The 12,176-nt window shown below is 36.6% G+C and overlaps 1 protein-coding gene across 6 annotated transcripts in view; it reads right to left on the bottom strand.

Moving 5' to 3' along the window:
* Positions 1 to 12,176, bottom strand: part of LOC146761092 (uncharacterized) — a 349,547-nt gene that overhangs the window by 245,913 nt on the left and 91,458 nt on the right. For 4 of the 6 annotated variants that reach the window (XR_014945937.1, XR_014945936.1, XR_014945938.1 and 1 more), the window contains exons 10-14: positions 11,064 to 11,188; positions 10,839 to 10,946; positions 5,368 to 5,498; positions 2,818 to 3,048; positions 2,056 to 2,143 (exon numbers count right to left, since the gene is read on the bottom strand). Coding sequence is in view for 3 of the 6 variants with exons in the window: in XM_085547053.1 (XP_085403179.1) it covers positions 3,025 to 3,048; positions 5,368 to 5,498; positions 10,839 to 10,946; positions 11,064 to 11,082 (282 nt within the window). In the remaining 3 variants the exon portion in view is untranslated. The remainder of the gene's footprint in view (positions 1 to 2,055; positions 2,144 to 2,817; positions 3,049 to 5,367; positions 5,499 to 10,838; positions 10,947 to 11,063; positions 11,189 to 12,176) is intronic. The other 2 variants (XM_085547054.1, XM_085547055.1) reach the window with 1 other exon arrangement.

Here is a 12,176-nt window from a genome sequence, read left to right on the forward strand (position 1 = left end):
TGACAATAGTTTTTCCTTTTTCCAGTGTGTGCAAATATATAGTCTCTTTGAAAATACTCCTTAGTTATCCAGTGTAATACATCTGTTTTCAAGAGCTGTATCTGTCTGTGTGTGAATGTGTACATTTTATGTTTATACGAATCATAATGGTAAGTTCGCTTTAAAACAAGTAGATATAATGCTAGATCTCCTCTTGCTATATGTTTATATTTTTACTTTTATTCATATATACTATACAAAACTAGGATTAGGAAATCATTAAGATAGGAGATTAACAACATTTAACATTGAATTAGTCATACAGTTTATGCACATAATATTGGCATTTTAGGGGTAAATGTGTGGTACAAGGCACATGGAGCCATCATGTCTGTCAAGCCAAAATGAAGAAGTAAGGTTGTTCACAGCAGTAACATTAGTTCTAATATTCTAATTGCTCCTTTACTGTCATTCTGCTTATTATTATGCTATTAACTGATCAGAGTATGTTTACAGTGACTGTTCTATTTGCTGTCTTTTTTTATACAATTTACCAAGTTACCATGCAACTTCAATACACAGAGCAATCAGTATTGAAAAAACTCTATTTAATTACCCTAACTGAGTTGTATACTGTGTTCCAGAACACTAGAAACACCAAATGCTTTCACTTTCTACAGACACACTCAGAGAAAGAGGCTTCACTATAAGTAGCTTTTGGACAACTCAGCACTGCTATATTCAAACCTACGCACTAAAAGGGAAGCCTGTAAAAAAAAAGCAGTGAACATTCATGTGCTTGAAGATACTGTATTTCTGGAGATACACAGGAATATCTTAATTTGGAGGTCTGGTATATTTTGAGCACTTGTTTTTGCAAACAAAACACACAATATACACATTTGCATGCTTTCTGTGCTTTGTAACCACCGAGGATGCTGCAGGACTACTTAACAGCAGCCAGACCACAAAGTCTGAGTCAGATCACTGCGCTGTGGGGACTGGTTAGAATTTCCAAGACACCAGCAGGCCTCCAGGGCTGCAGGACAGCCCATAAAGCCTGGTCAGGTATCCCAAAACTTATCTAAATTCACCATGAGGTGAGTGGCCAATGCAAAAAACACTGACCCCATCTCAGTGAGGGAGCATGTAGTAATTGCAGATGAGAGGCTAGCACAGCCTCCACCACATTATTCAAGGTTTGCTTCATTTCATTTTTAATATAAATATCTGTGTTACACTGTGTGCCTGTGGTTTCATATTCCCAGGAGAGTGTGAGGAAAAAAATACCTGTAAAGGTGACTGCAGGGCTTAAATTTTAAGTCGCTAAAGCCTGGGAGCTTTAGGTATGGGTTTGAGCCATATGTTTTATTTATTTTAGGAAGGGTCCCCTAGACATATTATTGAACCAGCCTTGGTTACTGTTATTGATATCTGACATAAGGTTATATTTAATCACTAACATTTAGTACCACCACTATGAAGAATCCGAAAAATCTAGCCTGACCAGCCAATCTACCATTAGGGGAAATCCTTTCCAGACCCCAACAGACAACTGCATAAATAAAGCACACAGCAAAAAATATCAATCCTCTGAATAAGCTGTCAAATAAACAACCAAAACAAGCTACTAAAAACCACACTAGCATGTTAAGGAGGGGAAGAGAGATCTCTGCCATCAGAATGAAACATAGAAGCTAGGACACGTTCCTAGAAGGAATCAGGTGGCAGAGGGAAAGGCAAAACAACTGAGCTGGAGGCTCTGCTCGGAAGCGAGACAACTCAATGTGTAAAAATTCAATTCTCCTTATTTCATACTCACTTCATTTTATATATGTATATATATTATTAATTTCTAAGTGGACATAGAGTAAATTTTACACTGCTGGAGAACAACTGACCCTCATGTTAGTTCAGAACTTGAAAGAGAAGGATCTAACATAGTTCAGTCACTAAGAGTCAAAAGAAGGATTTGCCTTAGTGAAAGACTTAGGTCAGTAAGCAGAGCCCAGCCCTGTATACACTCAGTCACACCACACTGGTTCCAGATTAGATATTTTCCAATATCTGAATTACCATTTACTCTTCTTCCAGCTTCCATGTTGCTGAATCTGCATTCCAGGCTGAACCTCCAAAGGCATCATATCCATTTTAGCTCGAGAATCTGAGAGAAGTAGAAATCATGCAGAACATGTACACTACAATTACATTTAAAAAAAAAAATAAAATTAACAGACTAGTAACAGATGCTTTAATCACAATGTTGCATACAGTCACCATCCCCCTTTCCCACAAATGAAGTCTGTAATTACTAAGTACATGCATGGGGGACTTGTATGCTGGATGTGTGTCTGTACTGGCAGTCCCTTGTCATTTTTTTTTTCACTGTTAATGTTGTTGTACTTTTATTTTAAAGTAGGCACAGGAATCCACACTATGACTAAAATTAAACCACACTGAAGTATTTTCGTAGATATGAGTGGGCAAATCTGTCAATTGAAATTTATTGTTTGCCACTGGCTGCAGTTTTACAAAATAAGACCTTTAAGAGACTTTGACACTGCTCCTATGTTCTCCATGCTTGTTCCTAAAGGAGCTCGCTAATTCTTTTTAAGAGTAAATTTCATAGAATCACAGAATCACAGAATCACAAATTTTGTAGGAATTGTTTCTTCTCACACAGAAACATTTGATTTTCGAATCATGGAAGCTTGCTTGACCTGTTGTGATTGATCAGATGATTGAATCTCTACACTGTATTCATTTCAACTGAAATGAGGTATCTGGATAAAATCTCTCCCATTTAATTGTGGAGCTCCTAGCTGATTACTACTTTACCTTATTTCCAGTAGGAGGCAGTGGCAAGAGCAGCATGGCATAGCAGGGAACCAGAGAGCAGAGGCTGTATCTTTGTAGTGATGTCATCCCGTTTTATATCCTTCTTCTCTACCTATCCTTAATATCAGTTTCCAGATGTCCACTTGATTATCGAAAGATTGTCAGAAGCCTAATAAGATCCAAGAGTACTTTCTGAACATTTCCTTTTCATCCTTGGTTTTCCTTTTCATCCTTGGTTCAAGACCAGGATGTGGAAATACAGGGCAAAAACAGGATGATGAAATGAGAATTTGATAAATCAGTTACAGAGAGAAGTTTACCAAGGAATGGGTAGAGGATGTGCAGAAAGGAAATGAAAAGGAAAAAGTCTAGGGAGAATGCCAAATATTGTGAAAACAATAACCCCTTATGCCATTTAGCTATTTTGCTTTGCTATTATTTTTGCTATTCCAAAGATGGGATAAAAAAAAAAAAAAAAAAAAAAAGGGATAGGAATAGCAGTTCTTTTTCCATCCTTGTAAGGGTCAGCTCCTGCTCCTTATGGTAGGTACAGTTATCACTTTAACATTTCCAGTTGGTAGCCACTGCATATTACAAACCCACAAGTAAGTTGAAATCATCATAGAGATTCTGTTTCAGAACTACCACCTAAACTGAAAATTAATTTGGTTATTCTGACATTGTTTTTAATATAACAAACTGTCATCTCAATATGGTTAACATAGAGAGTTCCCACTTTCTACTTTTTCAGTCATCTATGACCTTTTACCTTTAAGCCAGGTCTTTTTTCTTTATCAACTCTTCCTGTGCTTCGCTTTCTGTGACACCCAGTTTGAATGCAGGCTTCCTCATCTGCTCATAAAATGAAACTCGGATATCAACCATATCCTTGGTCATGGCAACCCCAAATTTCACCAATAAATATCTAACCAGATACTTGTTGCTGCTGCTGTGAAGACCATCTTCCTAGCTCATTGCTTTGCTAATGGCTGCTTTCTCCATGCATTTCCCTTTTCTGTAATGCCACATATAAGCCATTTTTTATTCACTTTCATAGACCTTGATTGTGATCCATGTCTATTTGTTATCAAATGATTGACTTCTACCTTGTTTCTTCAGTCTGCTTTCAGTCCCAGCCCCTCTCACTTTCCAGTTAGTCACAGAAATTGCAAATATCACAGTATCACAGCCTCATGTGGGTTGAAAGGGACCTTAGAGATCATTGAGTACAACCCCCTGGGATTCGAGCCTCCTGTGTAGCAGAGCAGCACTTCTACCACTTGCACCACAGGGGATTCGAACCCGGCCCTCCGTTGTTGCAACACAGCATTCCTACCACTGCGCCACTGAGGCACACAATATTCATACTTTCTGCTGTGCTGCCTATTACAGTTACCAATAAATACCTGTGAATCTTACTTCCTTGACCTCCTTCCAATCCATTTTTAAAACCCTCCTTGGAGGTGTGTCCTACTGCTACACAGAGTGCTGGTTCTTGCTCCCCAGTTAGCCACCTTCTATGTGCACCCATCTGTTTCTGGTTGTGGTTTTTTTTGTTTGTTTGTTTGTTTGTTTTTCCTGATACTTGGCTACTGGAAATGCTTGGATGTAGAGTTTTATCTTTTGTTCACCCTTAGTACAGCAAGCAGTTGAGCAGGGTCCAGGTCCATGCCTGGTCTCTGATTTATGATGTTAGTAAAAATAAACAATGCTAACAACGAGAATCAAGAATAATAACAAGAATGTCAATAAGGGAATCTAAGAAGGCTTTAGATATTTAATACTAAATATGCTACATTGAAATTTTCTGCATTAAAAAAAAAAAGTACTAACAATGGCAAAGAAGTGTGGATGGGGGAAGCAAAAAAAAAAAAAACAAACAGGAAAACAAAGTGAAATAAAAACCATGTCTAATGGTGATATATATATATATATATATTTTTATTTTTTTTCTAAACTAATCCAGGCCAATAAGAGCCACTAAATCCAAAAACCCACAAGCCAAACAAACGAGCAAGAGCTAAAAGCAAGAGGGATAAGAAACAGTTGTGGGAAACAAGAGGGAGACATACAGATGAGACAGAGCATGTCTCAGAAATAATAATATCGTGTCAGGAAATTGTTGTTCACTAGTAACTACTTTGGTCCACAGTCATGATTAGCACTGCTTACCCAACTACTAATATATTTAATTATAATACATGCTATAGTAATAGCTTCAATATTTATATTTACTCTTCTTTATATGAATTCAATTTGCAAATCTTAAGGAAAAGGCATCTTTCTGCAATTACTTCTCTATGGTACAGGACGTCTCAGGGCAGAACTAGCTCACTTTAATTGCTTTTCATCTCTGTGTAACTACCCAAATACATCTGTGAGAAAAAAAAGTATATTCCAGAAAATAACAGTACACATCCCTTTAAGCAAGGAAGTTGAGTGATGCTGACACACCTCTGTCCCTCTTGCCTGTGCCCATATGAGAGGGTTGGGGACAGATGAGCACTTGGCTTTGAATGCTCTATTGGCACCTTTATCTCTGGTTCTTACCTTGGAGCTTTCTGTGTTTGCAATATCTGCTTCTTGGAGGAGATTTCTTGTGATGAAGTCCCATGGAATGCCATTCTGAATGTCTGAATTTTGAAGATTTTCAGGCTTTTTCTTCCATTCAGTGTATATGGCTATTATAAAAGAAAAATATAGGAAAAGATGAAATCTAAAAGAAAATCGGGATCAGTAACAGATTTCTGGAAGAATATATTGCCTTTATGTTTTAAAGTGGAGGGTTTCAAAGTAGCATTAATATGATAAAGGGAAGGGAAGGGAAGGGAAAGGGAAAGGAAAAGGGAAAGGAAAAGGGAAAGGGAAAGGGAAAGGAAAAGGAAAAGGAAAAGGAAAAGGAAAAGGAAAAGGAAAAGGAAAAGGAAAAGGAAAAGGAAAAGGAAAAGGAAAAGGAAAAGGAAAAGGAAAAGGAAAAGGAAAAGGAAAAGGAAAAGGAAAAGGAAAAGAAAAGAAAAGAAAAGAAAAGAAAAGAAAAGAAAAGAAAAGAAAAGAAAAGAAAAGAAAAGAAAAGAAAAGAAAAGAAAAGAAAAGAAAAGAAAAGAAAAGAAAAGAAAAGAAAAAAAAAGAAAAGAAAAGAAAAGACCTAAACAATTGAAAACGACATTAATAGTTAATGTACAAACACACACTGAAGAAACTAGAGGAATTTTGAATTAAATAATAGCCAAAGTAAGGAGAGACAGCTGGGAGAGAGGAACAAGAGGGCTTGGAAGTTTGTGCCAACAAATGATAAAGTACAGTTTTTATGAGACAATTTTCTTTATTCCCTATTCAAACAACAGCAACAACAAAAAAAGCATTTTGCTACTGTCAGTAACATTTGTGCACTGACTAAAGCTAAAAAACCACACTGTCTCTAGGAAGTTTAGCTTTTTATTCAGCCCTGACTGTGTGAAATTTGTGTAAAAAAAAATCCAGTGCATTGTCCTTAAACTAAAGAATCTTCTTGTAAAAGTGTAAGACTGATCTGTTTCCTTTCCACATGAGTAGCCGCTTCAGGCCAAACATAAGCATCAACAGATTTTGAAGCACTGTACACACGTTCAATAATCAATGAGAAAATTTGACACATAAAGCCATGTCCAGCAAACAAGCATTGACGGGATAGGATTTTATTTTTTTTTTCTGTCATATTTAAACTGATTTAGAACTACTTAGAACTATTTAGAAATACCTCTAGATGCCTGGAGGAAAGTGTAGTACATGCCCATATCACTTCAACAGACTTCAGAAAGACCAGGTTAGAAATGTAAGAAAGTTAGAGCAATAATTTTGGTGCCTGTTTATAAGATTTGTGTTTAATATCTATGTGTTTTACAACTGCCAAATGTTTTTCAGCTTTCTCTTACCTCACAATACTCTTTAAAAATGATAACAGAGACTGGGAAAGCTTATGAGTACATGAGTATGTATGTTTGTATTGTATGTAAATAGTGGAACATTTCTTCAGAAATCAGTATCATTTTGTTAAAATCATTAACCAATAGATTATAGACTTATAGAACTTAATTATATCACTGTTAGGTAAAGCTGGAAAGAATCAACAAAGCTCACACATTTTAAATAGACATTCTTTTTCCCAGCCACTGATAATGATGACAATTTTATGTGGAGAACCTCTGTACTGAGTGTATTTCTTTCTTTAAGTCTTCTCATGCCTACAGTTTTTGAGCAGAAATTGAAACCTGTGACCTGTCCTGACTAAAACTTGATGGCTTTTGGCTTAAGTACTACAGAGGGGTCCGAGGGACACACATGGAGCTTTGTCTAAAAGGGCCATCACAGTATTTCACGGTTTTTGTTTTGTTTTGTATTTCCCATTCATTCAGATCTGTAGAAAACCACATCACTTTTAATATACAGAGATACATTTCTTCCTGACCCAAATATGTACATTTGTAAGCTTTTAGTGCAAGCGCTGGGAATCTTGGGATCTTTTACTGGAAAACTAGAAAAGGTAACTTTGTACCAGTTAAAAAATCATCTTTTCATGAGCCAAAGGCTGAAGCAGTATGCTTTGTGAAGCTCAGCTGGCAAAGGAACAAGTGGAGATGGATCTTACGCTAGGCTGTCAACACAGTAATGAGAACATTCCAATGGCAAATTAAATTATATTGAAGCAGTATTACAAATGACATTTTAAAAGCATGGAGAGAAGGAAAAAAATAATCACTATTTCTGCATGGCAGTAAGGAGCACCAATAATTATATGCATTTCACAGAAATTGGGTCAATTACTAGCACAGGATGTTTTTATGCTATAAATGAAGACGAACAGCTGAACTCAAGCAATACCAGCCAAAGTTTTGACCCAGCTAGTACACAAAAGCAGTAGAGATCAAAAGAACTTTCTCATGTTGGGAATGAGTGATGCTCATCAAAAAGCACAGTGATGAGCAGCTACAGTGAGACAGCCCAACAATAATCGATCATCAATCAGTCATAGAAAGTGCTTATTCTGCCATTATACAAGGATCTTCATTACTCTATGTGAACCGTTCTCAAGAGAGAAGAGATAAAGCTTTTTTCCAATGAATAAAGCAATAGTTTACATGCAGTAAAATACATTTGATTCTAGAAAAACAGCAACAGGAGAAAAATATCAAACAATTTATACTGAGGCACTGGTATTAGCAAAGGATCTATATGTTTCTCTTTCTCATTTCTTTTCAAAAATGCAGAATTATAACCTCACCAGATTAGGAAATGTGAAAAGACATTTTATTTGGCAGCAAAATACTTTTGAGTAGTTAAGAACTCAGTATCATTTCAAAATGACATGGAATACTGCAGTCTTCCAAATTTTGACAGTGGAAACTGACACAGTGAAATCTGTGCCCTTTCAAGAGCAAGCAGAGGGCTATTGCAAGCTCCATGGTCAAATTATTTAAGTATATTGCAAAACAGGAAATAATATTGGTGCAAGGTAAAGGTCAAATACATAAACAAAATGTGTTCAGTTCTTTGGCATAAATATAATGTTGAAATATTAAAAATAACTTGAATCTGCAGATGAAATTTTATACTATAATTTATAATTATTGAGATCCACAGATAATAATATTAAATGCCCTGGAAAAGAAAGGGGGAGAGAAAAAAAATAACAATTCTGCTATTTATTTTTGAAGCATAGGCATTTTCTTTCCCTTAAGTGAGCCTGCAACCACCCTGGCACATATTCTGCACCACTAAATAGCAACTGGATGCTCACTCTTGGAAAGCTGGGTGAGGGAAGCAATTTCAACTTTATTTTCATAGTGGAAAATAGGTTTTGCCAAAATAGTTTCAGTTTATGAAAGAGGAGAACAGCTGTATTTGGTTTATAATAAATCTTTCACAAATCAGTAAAAGCAAATAGACAGCACAACTGTAACCCATAAAAGTGGAAAATATTAAACAACAGACAGAGAAGTTGTTAAACTTTCCCACAGATGCTGTTGGTAAAAAGCCTCTGCAGAATACGTATATGAAATGTGCATGAAAAGTGAACCTGAAGGCAGGGGGCATTGGAATGAGGCATATCCTATTAAGGTGTCTATTCTGGCTATGGAGGAAGGTGTCTCCAGCAGTTTCCTACTCCCATTACTGAATGTTAGTGCAGAATAATTACTTGCTTGCCAAAAATGACAGGACATTGACCCTGCAGACTTATTGAATTCGTACTGCTTGCCTCCGGGCCATGTCGGGGGTTATTCAATTTTGCCTGAGGAGGACAATCTATTATGAGAGATGAGTCAAGGAGGCATCTTCCCTGATTGCCCACCAAAACCATTATCGCAGCATAGAGGGGCCACGAGCGGCAAGTGGACAGACGAGGCAGCACTGATCCCGATTGCCGAGGGACCAGACACAATTTGCATTATGAGCAGCAGCGCAGCTCTGGGCAATCAGCCGAGGATGGGGCCGCCAGCCACACGCCCCAGCATTCGTGGCGAGAGCTCCGCACTGCTAATTGCTTGTGCTCGGCCTGGCACAGGAGAGGCTGATTGGCTTGATCTGCTGCTGGATGCATATTTTTACATTGACAAAAGCCCACAAGTGATTCCCAAAGGGAAAACCAAATGTTTAAGGTGCAATACATACTTAAACCTCTGACACTGACTCTTGTTACAGCATAATTGTTTGATATAGACTTTGTTCAGCCACTTAATGAGACAGGCAAGCCACAGTTCCATCCAAAGCGTACAGACAAACAAAACCAGTCCAAATATTTCCATGGACTTAAACAAACCAAAAACAGACAAACAAACAAACAAACAAAAAACCCAACAACAGCAAAATCCCACAGGATTGATTTCTCTTTTGGCAGAAGAAATGTCTGCAACGAACTTGCCCCAGAGCCTGTCAGTGTCAATGAGAGCCTTTCCAGTGGCTTTTTGTAATTTTAATACAGGCCCTCTAGAATTATTATCATGTTCTCACAAGTTTTATATAGGTTCTTTACCTTTGGAAAGAACAATGTTGTATTACATACCTGAATACAGTTACTTAATTTTTGGAACTAATTGGACATATTTAAAAAAAAAAATAAAAATCAATGTTTTCCAGTTTTTGGAGGATACACTATTCCCAACCTTGCTTGGTACTAGTGGAACTGATCTAAAACCTGACCAAAAGCAGAATGAAGCCATTGGAAATGTTATGTGGCTAATTTAAATGTGTTGGGCAATTTTATTTTAATTCATCTTGTGAGAAAACAAGAACTTAGCACTGAAATTCACGTGAAAACATGGTTGTGAGCACAGAAAAATAAATACGTTTGCTCAATTGCTGTTACTTGGAAAGTACAGAATCCTCCTCCTCTTGCAACATTTTTTTCAATATTTTGGCTAGTCTGTAAACTTGAAATAATGACTGGATGCTGTTATCCCAATTAAAACATTTTACAATCCCAATTCTAACATGCAAAACATTTTAATGTAGATTTTAAATTTAATTAAAACTTGAGAATAAAATATTAATTGAGAATAAAATATTAATTCAAACACATCCTAAGATACATGTTAAAAACAACAATAACAACAACAAAACACTTTGTGTTCTTTTCTTGTCCATGTTAAGATGAATTGTCACAGTTAAAAAGAGAATTTGAGAAAACAGAAAATTGTAATATTAACACCAAAACCAAGAGAGGGGCAAGCAGTACATAAACTCAGTTCAATATATTCTGCCATAGAGACTGTCACTACTTGCTGGAGATTATTTGATGGGTGGAGCAGATTTCTCTTGAAGCTGCAGCCTGGATTACTGTGAGGGCAAACAAAGGAAGATGAAGATACTGTTCCAATCTTGTTTGCAATGCTCATAGCAGCTCGTATATAAAGGCTCACCTTAAAACCCTTAGATGCACTCAGGCTGATAAAGGCAGCCCTTTCCTCATCAAAACCTGATCACATAATTTACTGTTTTCCTTAAAACAAAAATTAAACTGTTCATAGTTAATTTTTCCTTTCACTTACTTCTTCCATGCAGTAGTAGAAGAGCAATCATCAGATTAACAATGAAGTCCACATCCACAGATCCTGAAGACATTTCATTTTGATATCCCCAGTAGATATCTACGATAGCTAGAATGATACAAGGTGGTACTGTTCAGCTGCTTGATCAAATTATGTAAAACTGTTTTATGAAACTATTAAAAATCTATTATAAAATACTAAAAAATCACTGAAAAGCATTCAAACCTTGCTCTGAAGTGAACATCCTTTGTTTTCATTCTGGCTTTTCTGGAGGGAGTATTCCTCTAACTTTAGATAGGTTCAAATCACTGGGACACTTCCGCCTAGGTAATCTCAGCATATCCTGTGCACTGAATGGAAAAATGTTATTGAGCAAAATATTACTGTAATGAGATAATGAGAATAATAAAATGTTTCATTCCCAGTTGGTGTTTATTCATTTGAAAGTTAAATTCCAATTACATGCACACAAGAGTTATACTAAGGAAGAATCTATTTTAATATTTAGTAACTTAGTGACTGACTTGGCAGCTGTCACAGCATTTTTTTCAAACATAGAGCTTTTTGTAGGCTTTGTTCTATTTGAGCAGGATTGGGTTAAGCTCTGGATGGATTTCCTTTGTTTTGCAAATGAAATAAATTGTTCTCATTCAAAGACTTCCTCAGCCATGCCAAAGTTCAAGTTATCTTGTCCACCTCAGGAAGGCATGAGCTTGCAGGTAAGACCAAGTATGAGCTGTCTCCTTTTCCTACAGTGAGGGGAAAGAAAAGAAGCAGTCAGCTGGACAATCCATTTTGCGCATGAATCTTCATGGTAGGCAGGGTTGAGCAGCACGAAACAAAACAAAACCACTTCAGTCTCCCTGATGTTCTTTGTTTGGCTTTTTTGGTCTTCTGGGAGGGCAGGGTGTGTTATTTAAAGAGAGAGAGATACTCCTTAAGTGGTTCTACATTTGGCCAACATAAAGTTTACTTCTACAGCATGTTTAGTACAATCAGCTAGCATTAAATATTAAATCTCAACTATTTTGAGTACTGTCTACACAAATGACACCTATCTATCCTTTCTGCAGAGACCACATTAACTAAGATATCAAGATCATGTCAGGATCCCACCGATCTCCACAGATATGAGAAGATTATTCTCCAGGTGAAATAAATTTTTAATGATTCATTTTCCTTTGCAAGCTTGTCTCTAGAGAGAGATCAAAATGTGTTAGTAAAATTTGGTTTTATTACCACTGGAAAATATGAATACTGGTCTCCAAAAGTTCTAAGAAAGGCACTTAAATGCAGCTTTTTTTTCAAAAAAGCTTTACTGTAGTGGAACCACAGCAT

Source organism: Coturnix japonica, chromosome 4, assembly GCF_054131305.1.
Source record: "Coturnix japonica strain WE chromosome 4, WE-NBRP24, whole genome shotgun sequence".
NCBI lineage: Eukaryota > Metazoa > Chordata > Aves > Galliformes > Phasianidae > Coturnix > Coturnix japonica.